This window comes from Megascapheus bottae, chromosome 2, assembly GCF_031878675.1.
Source record: "Megascapheus bottae isolate mThoBot1 chromosome 2, mThoBot2.hap1, whole genome shotgun sequence".
NCBI classification, from domain to species: Eukaryota; Metazoa; Chordata; class Mammalia; order Rodentia; family Geomyidae; genus Megascapheus; species Megascapheus bottae.
Window position 1 is genome coordinate 52,228,940 of NC_143510.1, and position 14,485 is coordinate 52,243,424.

Below are 14,485 nucleotides of genomic sequence, written 5' to 3' on the forward strand. Positions count from 1 at the left end.
GGAGTTTGGCCTAGTGCTTAAAGTGCTTGCCTAGTTGCATGGAGACCCGGGTTTGATTCCTTGGTACCACATATATAGAAAAAAAGCCGGAAGTGGTGCTGAGGCTCAAGTGGTAGAGTTCTAGCCTTGAGAAAGTCCAAGGACAGTGCTCAGGCTCTGAGCTCAAACCCAGGAATGGCAAAAAAAAAAAAAAAAAAAAAAAGGAAATACTACTGAAAACAAGTGCGAATGTTAAGAGATAAATGAATTCACAAGAAAACTGAAACACTTAGCTCCTTCCAAATCCAATCACTGTCTCTCAGTTGGTATAAATTTGATATGATTTATTTGCTTTAAATAAAAAGGCAAGCCATGTATGTACTATTAAGAAATGTATACTATTAGATTTCAAAATTAGAAACAAATGAATTCAAATAGCTATCAACACTAGAGACATCAACAAGAACTTAAGTGTCTAGAAAACATAAATTAAAAAGAGAAAAAAATCCCAAGGTTATTCACACAGTCTTGGAGATATAAACATAGCTACATAAACATACAAATCTATGATGGGCTATATACTCTATAGACATAATATTATATAGATTGATACATATCTATGACATATAAACTCTCAGCTTAATTTTAATTATGTTCTATAATCCATGTGCCAGTGATTGCATATAGAGATTCCCTTCTTGAATTCTTGTTTGTTAAACATGACATTTGAAATATGATGTAAATATCAGGGTCAGTAAAATCAAAAAAGAGAAGAAAACATGCAGGCAGCAATAAGGTAAGTTGTGAGAGAATCATATGAATGATACATAGCTTAAAATACCAATTGGAGTGAGGCATAATGGGCCACACCTGTAATCTCATGAATTTAGAAGGCTGAGATGGAGAGGATTTTATGTAAGGTGATGGGCAGAAAGTTAGCCAGAGTCCATTTCAACAAATAAGCTGATGTATTGATAAATGCCTCTATTCAAGCTGTGTAGGAAATGCAGTCACCAGGAAAAATGCAAGAGCCACAATGAGAAGAAAAACTAAAACAAGAAAGTGCTGAGAGTCATAGTTCTAGTGGTGTTTCACTTGAGGGGCTGTCTTGGTGTCTTCTCACCAAGACTACATAGCAGACATCAAGACTGAGCCCAAGTAGCTCTCACCTGCAATCCCATACTCAGGAGGTTAAAATTTTGGTTCAAAGCCAAAACAAACAGGAATCCATAAGTGTCTTCAATCCAATTAACCAAAAATATACTGAAAGTAGATGTTTCGTTTGAACCAAAGCTCCCCTCACAACTTTTTGCTGGTTAATTATGAATACGAGTCTTACAGACTGCCCTACACTGACTGCCTTAGAACTTCCATCCTTAAAATATTGCCAGCTCCTGAACTGCTAGAATTGTAGGCTTTAGACCGCAGCCGCAGTCTACAACTCAACATCTTAACCAATATGCAAAGACTTGATAAAAATGAAACTCAAACAACTTGTAATATACTTGTATTTTATGAATGACAAAATTTCAATGGAATTTCTCTCTCTCTCTCTCTCTCTCTCTCTCTCTCTCTCTCTCTCTCTCTCACACACACACACACACACACACACACACACACACACACATACACAACCTAGCAGTCAGCTTTGTGTGTGAAAAAATAAACTAAAGAGCTAAATATGTCTTGAGTGGTAGAGGATTTAGCATGCGGAACACCCTGGGGTGGACTCTACCACAAGGAAAGAAAACGCAGAAACAAGAAATTAAATAAGAGTTTGGAGTAATAGTAATGGGAAATACCAAGAAGAGGTTACAATCTGGAAGGTGATAACTAGGAAAAGAGGAAAAACTGGGACTGAAGAGCATTGCATGCGAACAGAACATCAGCCCGATGAAGCCCAACTCACACCTACAAAACAGATGGGAAGAGAGGGACAAGATGGGAATATGGGGGAGGACATGATATGTTGAAAACAGATTGTATACTCATACATTTCCCTATTATCAACACTTGCTAATTCAAAAACAAAATTTTATACATTACACAAGATGAAATACATATCTATTCTGCATATCTTATATGTCCATAGTATTACATGTGCATATTAAATAGTATATAACACATATAACATGTATCATATATATGATATTTTATTTTTTTAATTTATTTTTTATTGTAATTAGTAAAAGGGTTACATGATATTTGCCAGATAGAAGGTGCATTAATTCACATACATTGATACCCCTTCACATGTCTTGGTACCCATTACCCTCCCCCCCACCCCCCCACCCATCTTGGTTTTCCCCCCTTCCCTATGTATGATATTTTATGTTATGATATACTATATATGTGTTATTGAGTCACAAGATATAATAATGCATCTATAAAATGTTATAGTATGTGTTATAATATTTTTCTATTTTAGTTTTTTTTTGTTGTTTCTTTGGGTTTTTTTATCAGTCATGGGACTTGTCTTCAGCTCAAGGCTACTGGCTTACCCCTTGAGCTACAGTGCCACTTCTGGTTTTCTGGTAGTTAACTGAAGATAAGAGTCTCACAGAACTTTGTGCCCAGGCTGGCTTTCAGCTCTGATGCTCAAATCTCAGCCTCCTGAGCAGCTAGGATTACAAGTGTGAGCCTCTGCACCCAGCAATAATACTTATGTGAACATAATACACTATTATATTTAAATTTGGAAATATTATATAAATATTTGTCTTTTTAATTCTATCTTGAAATAACTATGAATTACTCAACCTAATCTACTGTTCTAATTTATTATATAAATAAATGGAATATTTAACTGCGTGTGACATTACTTTGATAACTTTACTTGCTCTGCTAATTACCACTCCACCCACACATCTTTTAGTCAGTGCAGACTAAGCTGAAGTCAAGAGTCCATGATGAGAAATCACACCATCACAACTTTCCTCCTCCTGGGCCTCACTGATGACCCACAACTCAAGGCTGTGCTTTTCCTCTTTCTGGGGCTCACCTACATGCTGAGTGTAACAGGAAACCTCACCATCATCTCTCTCACCATCCTGGATCCACAACTGAAAACTCCCATGTACTATTTCCTACAAAATTTTGCCTTCTTAGAGATCGCATTCACATCTGCTTGTATGCCCAGATACTTGTACAACCTCGCCACAGGGGACAACGCAATCACTTACAACAGCTGCATCACTGAAGTTTTTTTTATTGATCTCTTTGCTGTGACCGAATTCTTTCTGCTGGCCACCATGTCGTATGACCGCTATGTGGCCATCTGCAAACCCCTGCAGTATGTGACCATCATGAACAGCAGGGTCTGTAGGATACTTGTCCTTTGTTGCTGGGCAGCTGGCTTCTTGATTGTATTCCCACCACTTACCCTGGTCCTAAAGCTGGAATTCTGTGACTCTAATGCTATTGACCATTTTGGCTGCGATGCATACCCCCTCCTGAAGATCTCATGCTCACCAACGTGGCTCATAGAACAGATGCTTATAGTTTGTGCTGTGTTAACTTTTGTGATGACCCTGCTTTGTGTAGTTCTATCTTACATATCCATCATTAGGACCATCCTACAATTCCCTTCTGCCCAGCAAAGGACAAAGGCCTTTTCCACCTGCTCTTCCCACATGGTCGTGATTGCCATCACCTATGGCAGCTGCATCTTCGTCTATGTGAAGCCTTCATCCAAGGATTCCATGGCCATCAACAAGGGGGTGTCTGTGCTCACCACCTCCATTGCTCCTATGCTGAACCCCTTCATCTACACCTTGAGGAACAAGCAGGTGAAACAGGCCTTCAGCAACACAGTCAAAAGAATTTCACTGTTGTTAAGAAAGTAAGGAAATTCACCAGTATAAAAAATTTTTGATAAGTTGTTAAAAAGAACATTGAGTAGAGTGCAAGCCTTGAGCTGAAGAGCTCAGGGACAGCACCCAGGCCCAGAGTTCATGCCCTATGACTGGCAAAAAAAAAAAAAGGCATTGTATGTATGTATCTGTATGTATTTTTCAGTTTTGACCTCATCCTTTCCTAGCAACTTAAAGATCACTCAGGAAAAAAAAAATGCATATGATCAAGGAAATAACAGAATCACTATCACTAATCACTAATCCCTGGCAAAGCCAATGGGCTCCCCAGTTCAGGGGTCAAGAGTCAATGAGTGGAGTCAAAGGTCAAATTGGATCAAAGGTCAGAGGTCAAGGGATAGAGGCCCAGGGTCAAAGGACTTCTAAGAGTTAGAGAGATTCTTGGGTATTAAAGTTTAACTATTAAAAATGTGAAATCATGGAAAAACGTGTTTCATCTCTGTTAGAGAAATCTTAGTTTCTAGTGCCATAAGTTTGACCTAGTGGTACAGTGCTTGCCTAACATGCGTGAAAGCCCAGGTTCAATTCCTCGGTACCACATACATAGAAAAAAGCCAAAAGTGGTGCGAGGCCCAAATGGTAGAGCTCAAGCCTAGGACTGACAAAAAAAAAGAGAGAATGCTTAGTTTTTAAACAGGAACATGCTGCAGATTTTTTGGGTCTGTTCTCCCTGTATGTCACTGAAAATCAGGGGTTTGCATCAGGAGTCCTGGATCAACAGTTCCGACCCTTGTTTGTGCCAGTGTCTTATTTGTCAAAGCCCCTAGATCCTCCCATGAGCGGAGGGGTCCCTCGCCTCTTTACTTTTCATTCAGCCCTCACCATTCTCTCTCACCATCATCTTTCTGAGCTGCTAACCAAAAAGGGCTACACACAATGCCTCCCTCGCGTATCCTGTCCCTTCAGGGGTCACTGGTGGAAGATCCTACCTAAACCCCTCCACCCTATTACCTGTTCCAGATGTAGAAGCCTCTCACACAACGTCATATGTGGAGACTGGAGAATTTATTACCTCATCCAACTCACATTAGCAAGGGACCTAGTACTCTTTCTACTCCCCTGATTGTACAGGTTCAAGGCTGCCCTCACTGGTTTCACCTCAAATGTCATGTCAAATGCCTGGTCAGCCTTCCTACACCCTGAGCCGACTGGACCCCTGTATTCACAAATATAAAAGCTCCAACCCAGCCTTTCTCAAATCACTGAAGAGCCAGAAAGCCCTGTGCTTGATAATTAACACCCTAATGGCAGCTACCATTTTGATCATAATTCTTCATGTGGTTAATAGAACCCTTTGCCTTCTCCTGGCGAGGAGTTAAAACCCCAGCAGGATTGCCCCTAAATCATCAGATTCTGCTAAGCCCAGGCTACAATTGTCATCTGCTCTCTGTTTTAGTTCCTCCTGGTCTTTCTCTAAGAGCCATAAAACTCCTCTTCCTTCTTGTGGGGCATGTCACATCAAGGGTAAAAGGCCTACCTCGTGGCCCAGTGCTCACTTCCTGGTTTTGGAGATCCAACCTGCCTGTCTCCTGGTTGGGAGGTTTGGCTGTGGTTTGTGATGTAAAATAAGGCTACCTCGAACCCATGGATTGGCCCCGCCGCCCTCTCAGGAGGCAAAGAGTGCTAAAACCCCCAACACCTCCTCTTGCTACTAAACCTTTTATAGACTTCCTCGCCAGAATCCCCTCCATATGCCTACCATTTTTACGTGGTTTCTATTCCATCTAATCAGTTTCTAGCATGCATCAACGACTATAGCAACACACACGGATGGCAGTGCATATCATCTGCTTCCATGTGCTTACTACACAAGCAGACAGAAATATTCTGCCATGATAATGTGTACTATGGCTGTCCCTCCGGGGACTGCAATTATTTCTGCCATGATCCACAAAAGCCTACAGCAGTCCATATCCTTGGTAATGGGAACTTCAAAACCTTTAATAACCGGTACATCCAGTATATACAAAATGACAAAGCTGCTGTGGATCCTTGTTTCCTAGTAACATCCCATCAAGTGGCTCCTTTCTCGCTATTACCACTGTGACCAAATCTTCACCATCACTGATCCTGCAGATTATAAGTGGGGGAAGGAAAGTGGAGAAATATAGATATCTAAGAAAATAATGGTGACGGAGCAGTCATTGAAATTTACCAGAGCAGAGAAGCCCCTGATATACCGCAGGAGGTTATCTCTTCCCTGAAGGAGTCCACAAACCAACTCCAAGACTATATCATCTTACCAGCCTTTGACCTGGACCAGTTCACCTAATCAGTCTCTATTAATATTTCCACCCATAATGGTTTCCTAAGTGCCAAACTACAGCACTGCCCATTGACTATAGTACCTTTAAATATTTCTGTTACACCCACTTCAGGCTCCCATAATCCAAAAAGGACGCTGGAAAAATCTTACTTCCCCCTTCAGGAGACTGGAAACCAAGTACCCTGCTATGTTTCCAAGGCAGAAAAGATACCTTCCTTCTCTTTTCCGGTGCTCAACCAGAATTTTGGTTGAATCAGTTATCACAGCCCCCAATGGAACACTGTTTTGATGCACGTCCTCCTTATCATTCTAGGTAGGATCTCACAGCACCCCCCCCCCCCCGTTTATTGCGCTGTATACCTTTGCTGAATTTCAGGTCTGGACTAAGAGATGGTCCTGAGTCAACAAAAATGAGCAATCCTCATTTTTCTTTTGGTAGGAATAAGCCTGGTAACTACAGTAGCCTCTGTAGGCACAGCCTCAGAAGGGCTGTATCACTCAACACCAGATAAGTGTAGAACAACCAGATAAATGTAGGATTACAGGTTCATGCTGAGGAGACCACAGTGACCCTCAGTCTGCTCCAGACTCAGCTGAACTGCCTGGCAGACCTGTCCAAAACCGAAGCGCACTAGACTTGTTAACTGCTGAAAAGGGGGAACTTGCAAAAAATGTTGTTATTATATTAACATGACTGGAAAAACAGCACAGAGTATAAAGGCCATAAGAAAGATAGCTGTGAGCCTGAAAAACAATCAGGAATCTCAGTTCTTTGATGACCCCTTTTGGGGGTCAATTATTCCCTGGCATAGATCTCTCTTGGGTCCACTAGCAGCAATTTTTTTTGCCTTTTATAGATATCTATAGAGTATTCTCACAGAGAGGATGCGAGCCATAACTAATCAGACGGTCGACCAGATGCTTCTCAGCTGATACCCGGTGGAGGAACTGTTTAGGGATCCTATTGAGTACCACTCCTCCGCTCAGCAGGAAGTAGCTCCAGAAGAAACGACCACCTTCCCTTCTCCCAACTTATGCTCTGACTTGGTATTGCCCTTATTAAACAACAAAGAGGGGAATGTAGACATATTTGCCCTATTTTAGGGGACAACCTTCATCTTGGGACATCCACAGGCCTGGCCTGGCCACAGTCGCCCATTCCCACCCAAACTGCATGTGCCCCCAGCCCATTTTCACCCATAACTGCACATATCCACAGCCCCAGCTGTGTCAGCAACATGCTGTTGTCATAGACCATGTGCCCATCCTCGGTCACACACTATTTCTAGTGTCTGGACGTGAGTATGTGCCCCAACATAGAATTTTTCCCTGACTTCGGGCTAGCTGTAGAATGTATTGTCTTGGCTATGTGCTAGATATAGGATGTTTTCCTGGTGATAGGCCAGCTATCGGATATTTGGCTTTGGCCCGTTGATATCTGCAATGTCAGTCTGCAATTACAAAGATTTCCTGCTCCCACCCCCTTCTCTTGACTTCAACCTCTTATAACTGCTCCCCCTTCCTGAGAGCAAGTCGCTCTTCTCTGTCCTGTGGGAGATCAGCCAGTCCGCTTTGGTGGACATGAAATCTTGCTTTCTTCTATGTGACTTGTGTCCGTGTGGTTTTCTGGGATGGTGCTACACTTATACACAACGGAATTGGACACAGCGTTTAGAAAGAATACCATTATGTGGCTTTCAGGGAAATGGAAGGAGCTAGAACTGCTGCAAACAGTGTGAGTACATAATGGAAGATCAGCCCAAGAACTGAGGTCTAGGGAGACCTGGGGACCAGAAGATGGCTCCTGAGGTCAGATGCCAGCACTCCATTACCAAAGGTTTTTATTGAGTTTAGTGAAGATAGCTATCTGAAGTCCCATTAAGCCTGAACTGGTTGACCTTTACAGGAAACCCTCAACTTCTGACAGTTTCTCTTGGGAGAAGACCTTTCAAACTCCCAATCCTTTCAGGGCTCACAGCTTGGCTTTGCAGGCTCTCACATGCTTCTTTCATATAAAGCATAGCAGGACATGATAAGCGACACAGGACTGTAGATATTCACACACTGTGATACCAAAAGAGGATATCCTTAAGAGAAGAATACAAAGAAACAATACCTATGTACACCAAACTATACGAAATAGTTTTTATTAAAATGAACTCGAGGAAAAGGAGACAATAGTGTTTTTTCTTCCTTTATTTGTGGTTGGGGTTTTTTTGGTGTGTTTTCTTTTCCTTTTACCTGTTTGTTTATTTGTATATAAGGGGAGGCACAGAAATGGATGGACAAAGAGCAAACAAATGTAGCAGTGGTATTCACTACACACTACACAACATGAACTACACAACAAGTGGGTGGGGATGGGAGGGAAAAACTGGGAGAGAGCAAGGGAAGGGGTAACATTACCAAAAAGAAATTCTCTCCTTACATAGGCTCAATGGTTTCCCTCATTTGTCATAATCAGTAGGAACCTTGGGCTCTCCTAGCTGAGGTTTACAATAGAGCAAAACCTAGGTACATAAGGCCATATAGTATGGCGCTAAATGAAAGGACCGCCAGGATATAGAAACAAAAGCCATATAATGAGTGACTGTTGTCAGGATATAGAAACAAAAGCCATATAATGAGTGACTGTTGTCCTTAACGTACTATGTTATCTCTCATCTCTTTTGCTGTCCCTTGGTTATCTCATATTTTTACAGTATTTCACCTTGTTATCTGATATATTGTATATATGCTTGATTGGTTAATTTGAAATTGGATAGGGAAGGGGGGAAAACAACATGAGTGGGGGGGGAGGGAGATGGGGACCAAAACATGAGAAAGGGTATCAATGTTTGTGAAGTAATGCACCTTCTATCTGGTGAATATAATGTAACCCTTCTATTAATTACAATTTAAAATATATGAAAAAAAGAAATGCTTTCCTTTATATTATGTGATTGTTGTTCGTAATGTACTATGTTATTTCTCTTCTCTTTTGTTGCCCTTTGGTTAATCTCATATTGTTACTGTATATGACTTTGTTATCTAGTATATTGTATACATATTTATTTGTTTATTTGAAACAGGAAAGGGAAGCAGGGCAAACATGATGATTGGGAGTGGGTGGAGGGAAGGAAATGGGGACAAAAAATTACAAGGCGTATCAATGTGTGATAAGAAATGTACCCTCTATCTGCCAAATATAACTGAAACCCCTCTATACTTTACAATTTAAAAAATCAAAAAAATGCTCTCATTATCTGACTTACATAACTCTATCCCCTCTCTATATCACCTTCATAATAACAATTAAATGCTTTTTGGAATGCAATATTATAAACTGGCTAGAGGCTAAGGTATGAAGATTCTGAGTTTCAGTCTCCTTTGAGCTTTGAGACATAGTTTCAACGTTGTGTATACTATTAACATGTGGTACATTTTAAGAACAAGCAATAAAAAGTTAACAAAAACATCTTTATTATATGTATCTTACAGGTCACAAAGTTCAAGAACCACCATAAACTAATTTTAGAGCATTTTTATCACCCCAAAAGGAACCTTGCACCCATTAGCAATTACTGAGCATTATCTCTTTCCACCTTTCTTCACAGTCAGAAGCAAACACTAATATTCTTTCTGTTGTCATTTGTCAGAGGATAAAAAGTTTCCACTGGACAAGAGAAATAAGCTTTGACATCTACTGAACAGAAGGTTGAATGTCTCATACATTACAAAACAGCTATGACAATAAACTCAAATCCCTAATCCAAAGTGAAGAAAGAAAAATGAGCTAGTTGATTTAACCATCCCATACCACATATATACATCAAAATTTATATTATATACAATAACCACATAAAATTAGGAGTTGTTGACTAAAAACGATGTCAATAAGAATACATGCATGTTAACCTGGCACAGTGGCTCATGCCTATAATCATAGCTACTCGGGTAGCTGTGATATGAGGATCACATCACAGTTCAAAGGCAGCCCAGGGGCTAAAGTCTGTGAGGCTCTTATCTCCAATTAATCAGAAAACCAGAAGTGACACTGTGGCTCAAGGAGTGGGGCAATAGACTTGAACTGAAAAGCTCAGGGATAATGCCCAGGCCCAGAGTTCAAATACCTCAACCAACAACAGCAAAAAAAAAGAATATATACTTGTTAAGGGCTAAAAATGTGACTTGGTGATAGAATGCTTCCCTAGCATGCATGAAGCCCTGGGTCCCATTCCTCAGTACCACACACACAGAAAAAGCCAGAAGTACAGCTGTTGCCTTGAAAAACAGAAGTTCAGAGACAGTATCCAGACCCCAAGTTCAAGCCCCAGGACTGGCAAAAAAAAAAAAAATATATATATATATATATATATATACATATATGCATGTTAAACGAACTTCACACTTTATATTACTTGTATTATAAGATTAATTTATTAATTTATTTAACACATGACATTTTCATAAAATAGAATCTGCTATAATTCTGCTCCAGGAAAAAGGATAGGCCTAAATCTGAAATCCAAAAGTGTGTATTTCAAATTATATGGACTTCTAACAGTCTAAGGGATTTGTGGGCTTTAAACTTTAAATATCAACTATGTAAATGCATGACAATATGTGTTTGAGCTCTCTTAGAGAAGGCTTAATTTCTAAACTTAAGAATGTATGTGGTAACTCATTATTAATTTTGTCTGGAAAGGTTTTATAGTTGACTTGATGAAGAGAACATAATGAAAGCAAGACCAAATGGTAGTTTTGAAATATTAACATGAAATTTATTCACTGTTAAACCTAGTACAAACCTAGGACTCTCCTAGCAGAGAATTACAATAGTTCAAACCTTGGATACATAAGGCCATATAGAATGCAGCCAAATTAATGGACCTCGAGGACATGGAAACAAGAGCTTAATTATGAGTGACTGTTGTTCTTAATGTACTAGGTTTTTTTCTCTTCTCTTGCATTGACCTTTAGTTAATCTCATATTGTTACAGTATCTGACTTTGTTACCTGGTATATTATATATATATATATATGTTTATTTGAAATAGGAGGGGCAAAAAGATTAGGGGAGGGGGTGGAGGAGAGTAGTAGGGACAAAAGCATGAGAAGGGGTATCAATGTGTGAGAAATAATGCACCTTCTATCTGGTGAATATAACTCTAACCCCTCTATACATTAAAATAAAATTACACTTAAAAAACAAACTAATAAACTAAATTAATAAAGGGAATTTAGCTGTCTTTGAACACAGGAATGAACAAAAAGAAAGTGGGGTAGGCAAGGACATAGCTAGTAAATTAATTAGGAAGCCTACAGAATGGGAGAAGATCTTCACTAACCATACAACGGACAAAGGCCTCATATCTAAAAATATCAACAGCTCAAAAAATTGAATCACTCCAAAACTAATCTCCAAAGTAACAACCATCCCATTAAAAGATGGGCCAAAGACTTAAAGAGAGTCTTCTCTGAAGAAGAAACAAAAATGGCCTATAAACACATGAAGAAATGCTCGACATCTCTTATAAAAGAAATGCAAATCAAAACAACTCTAAGATTCCACCTCACTCCAGTTAGAATGGCCAGGATCAAGAAAACTAATAACAACAGATGCTGGAGGGGATGTTGCCAGGAGGGATCACTACTACACTGTTGGTGGGAGTGCAAACTCATTCAACCACTATGGAAAGCAGTATGGCAGTTCCTCAAAAGACTAAACATAGAGCTCCTCTATGACCCAGCAATTCCACTACTTGACATTTACCCAATCATCCAGAAACAAGGGCATACTAAATCCACTAGCACAATGATGTTCATTGCAGCACTATTTACCATAGCAACAATATGGAACCAACCCAGATGTCCCTCAGTTGATGAGTGGATCAACAAGATGTGGTATTTATACACAATGGAATTCTATGTTGCTGTCAGAAAGAACGATATCGCCCCATTTGTAAGGAAATGGAAAGACTTAGAAAAAATCATATTAAGTGAAGTAAGCCAGACTCAAAAGAACATAGGCCCAATAGTCTCCCTCATTTGTCATAATCAGTAGAAACCTTGGGCTCTCCTAGCAGAGATTTACAATAGAACAAAATCTAGAGACATTAGGCCAAATCGTACAACACCAAATGTAAGGACCTCCAGGATAAGGAAACAAAAGCCATATAATGAGTCACTGTGGTCCTTAATGTACTATGTTACCTCTCATCTCTTTTGCCATCCCTGGGTTATCTCATATTGTTACAATTTTTCACCTTGTTATCTGATATATTTTATATGTGCTTAATTGGTTATTTGAAATTGAATGGGGTAGGAGGGAAATCAAGATAAGCGGGAAGAGGGTGGGAGGGAAATGGGGACCATGTCATGAGAAAGGGTATCAGTGTTTGTGAAGTTATGCACCTTCTATCTGGTGAATATAATGTAACCCTTCTATTAATCACAATAAAAAAATTATTAAAAAAAAAAGAAAGTGGGGTAGATGTGTTTGTAATTAGGTTCTTAATGTTTTCCTAACAATTGGTTTGCAATGCACTTAGTGCCTTCTCCTGTCTCTACAGGCCGTGTTCCCACAGCTTCTAAGGCAGATTGAGTTTTCCCCAAGTTCATTTAGTGCTTTTTCACCAGAGTTACCATGGATTCCTTTGTTTATTAACTTGGTTAAAGATTTGGCAAATGATATAAATATGGAACTAATATTTTAAGAATCTTCCCACTCAGCAAAAGAAATCACAACCCCCACTATTCCAAAGGTACCAAGAGCTCTCCTCAGAGCTCTTTCAATGATGGAAAGAAAACCAAAGCTGTTTCCTTGCCTGACTGATGATAGCTCTACATGGATAGAGAGAAAGTTGTGGCAATCAATTAAGGAGACAGAGAACTCTCAGGCAAAGGGCATATTCCTAGGCTACTAGAAATCCTATCTTGTGCTCAACATAATATTCATTTTTAAAGTATAGCTCTAAGAATAATTGTAAACCATTAATAGAAAGATACAAGTAACTGCCAGAATTGTAAGTATAATGAAGTTCATCATTTGTTACATCTTTTGGGACTTGTGCCTTGAGTAAATAGATCTTTCCATATTGATACAATTTATAAAAGGAATTCCTAAGGTGATATTAATTCAAACATTATTTTAGAGTGCTTATATTTTGGACAGTATAAAGGCATTGATGTAATTATACTAAGCAAAATATGATTAAGAAGTCCTTCAAAAGTGGCATAATTTGAGTGCTGTGAAACTTCCAGATATTAAAAGCTAGAAACAATGGCAAAGTATGTGTATGTCTAGTGAAATTAGAGACTGAAGCACTGGAGAGAAGGTGGAAGTACAGAGTGCTGGAGGGAATATTTCTGCAGACACATAACTGGCATACAGTGCTTATTTCTGTATCTAGTTACTAGTTTATGAAGAACATATGGGAGAAACAAAACAATGTGAGGATCAAAAGTTTATTTCTGACTCATACATAGGGCGCATTTAGTTATATGACAGACACTGCGAGGATCTGGGGGAATTTGGGAACCATGTTTGGAGTTCAAGAAAATACTACTCAAAGCAATTGTATATGTTAAGAAATAAATGAATTCGAACAGCTATCGACACAGAGAGCAAGAAAATATGTGACTAGAAATTACAAATTGGAAAGATGACAGGCAAAACATGTATGCAGCAATAAGGTAAGTTGTGAGAGAATTGTATAGATAGTGCATAGCTTAACATGCCCATTCTAGACAAGTGTGATGGTTCCCATCTCTAATCTCACATATTCAGGAGAGGGAGGATTGTAGTTCAAGGTGAAAGGCAGAAAGTTAGCCAGAGTCCATCTCAACAATAAACTAGTGTGTCGGTGAATGCCTCTATTTCAAGCTATGTAGAAAACACAGCAGCCAGGGAAAATATAAGACCTTCGGGGGAGGGAGAGAAAAATATAACATAAAAAAAGTACTGAGAGGGCCGGGAGTTTGGCCTAGTGGTTGAGTGCTTGCCTAGCATGCACCAAGACCCGGGTTCGATTCCTCGGTATCACATACATAGAAAAAAGCCAGAAGTGGTGCTGAGGCTCAAGTGGTAGAGCTCTAGCCTTGAGAAAGTCCAAGGACAGTGCTCAGGCCCTGAGCTCAAGGCCAGGACTGGCAAAAAAAAAAAAAAGTACTGAGAGTCATGGGTCAGTGGTGCTTCGTTTGAGGTGGTGCCTGCTCACCAACGGTATCATCTCAAACATCAACACTGAGCACCAGTGCTTCCCACCTGCAATCCCGCCATCTCAGGCGACCCAAATATGACGATCTTGGTTCAAAGCCAGACCAAACAGAAAATCTATGATATTCTTCAATCCAATTAACCAAAAAATATATATATATTGGAAGG

The 14,485-nt window shown here is 39.6% G+C and overlaps 1 protein-coding gene across 1 annotated transcript; it reads left to right on the forward strand.

Moving 5' to 3' along the window:
- Positions 1–2,885: 2,885 nt before the first annotated feature.
- Positions 2,886–3,824, forward strand: LOC150067005 (olfactory receptor 6C2-like). The gene has a single exon (XM_090356662.1). The coding sequence runs from the start codon at positions 2,886–2,888 to the stop codon at positions 3,822–3,824; it is 939 nt and encodes a 312-aa protein (XP_090212788.1).
- Positions 3,825–14,485: the final 10,661 nt, after the last annotated feature.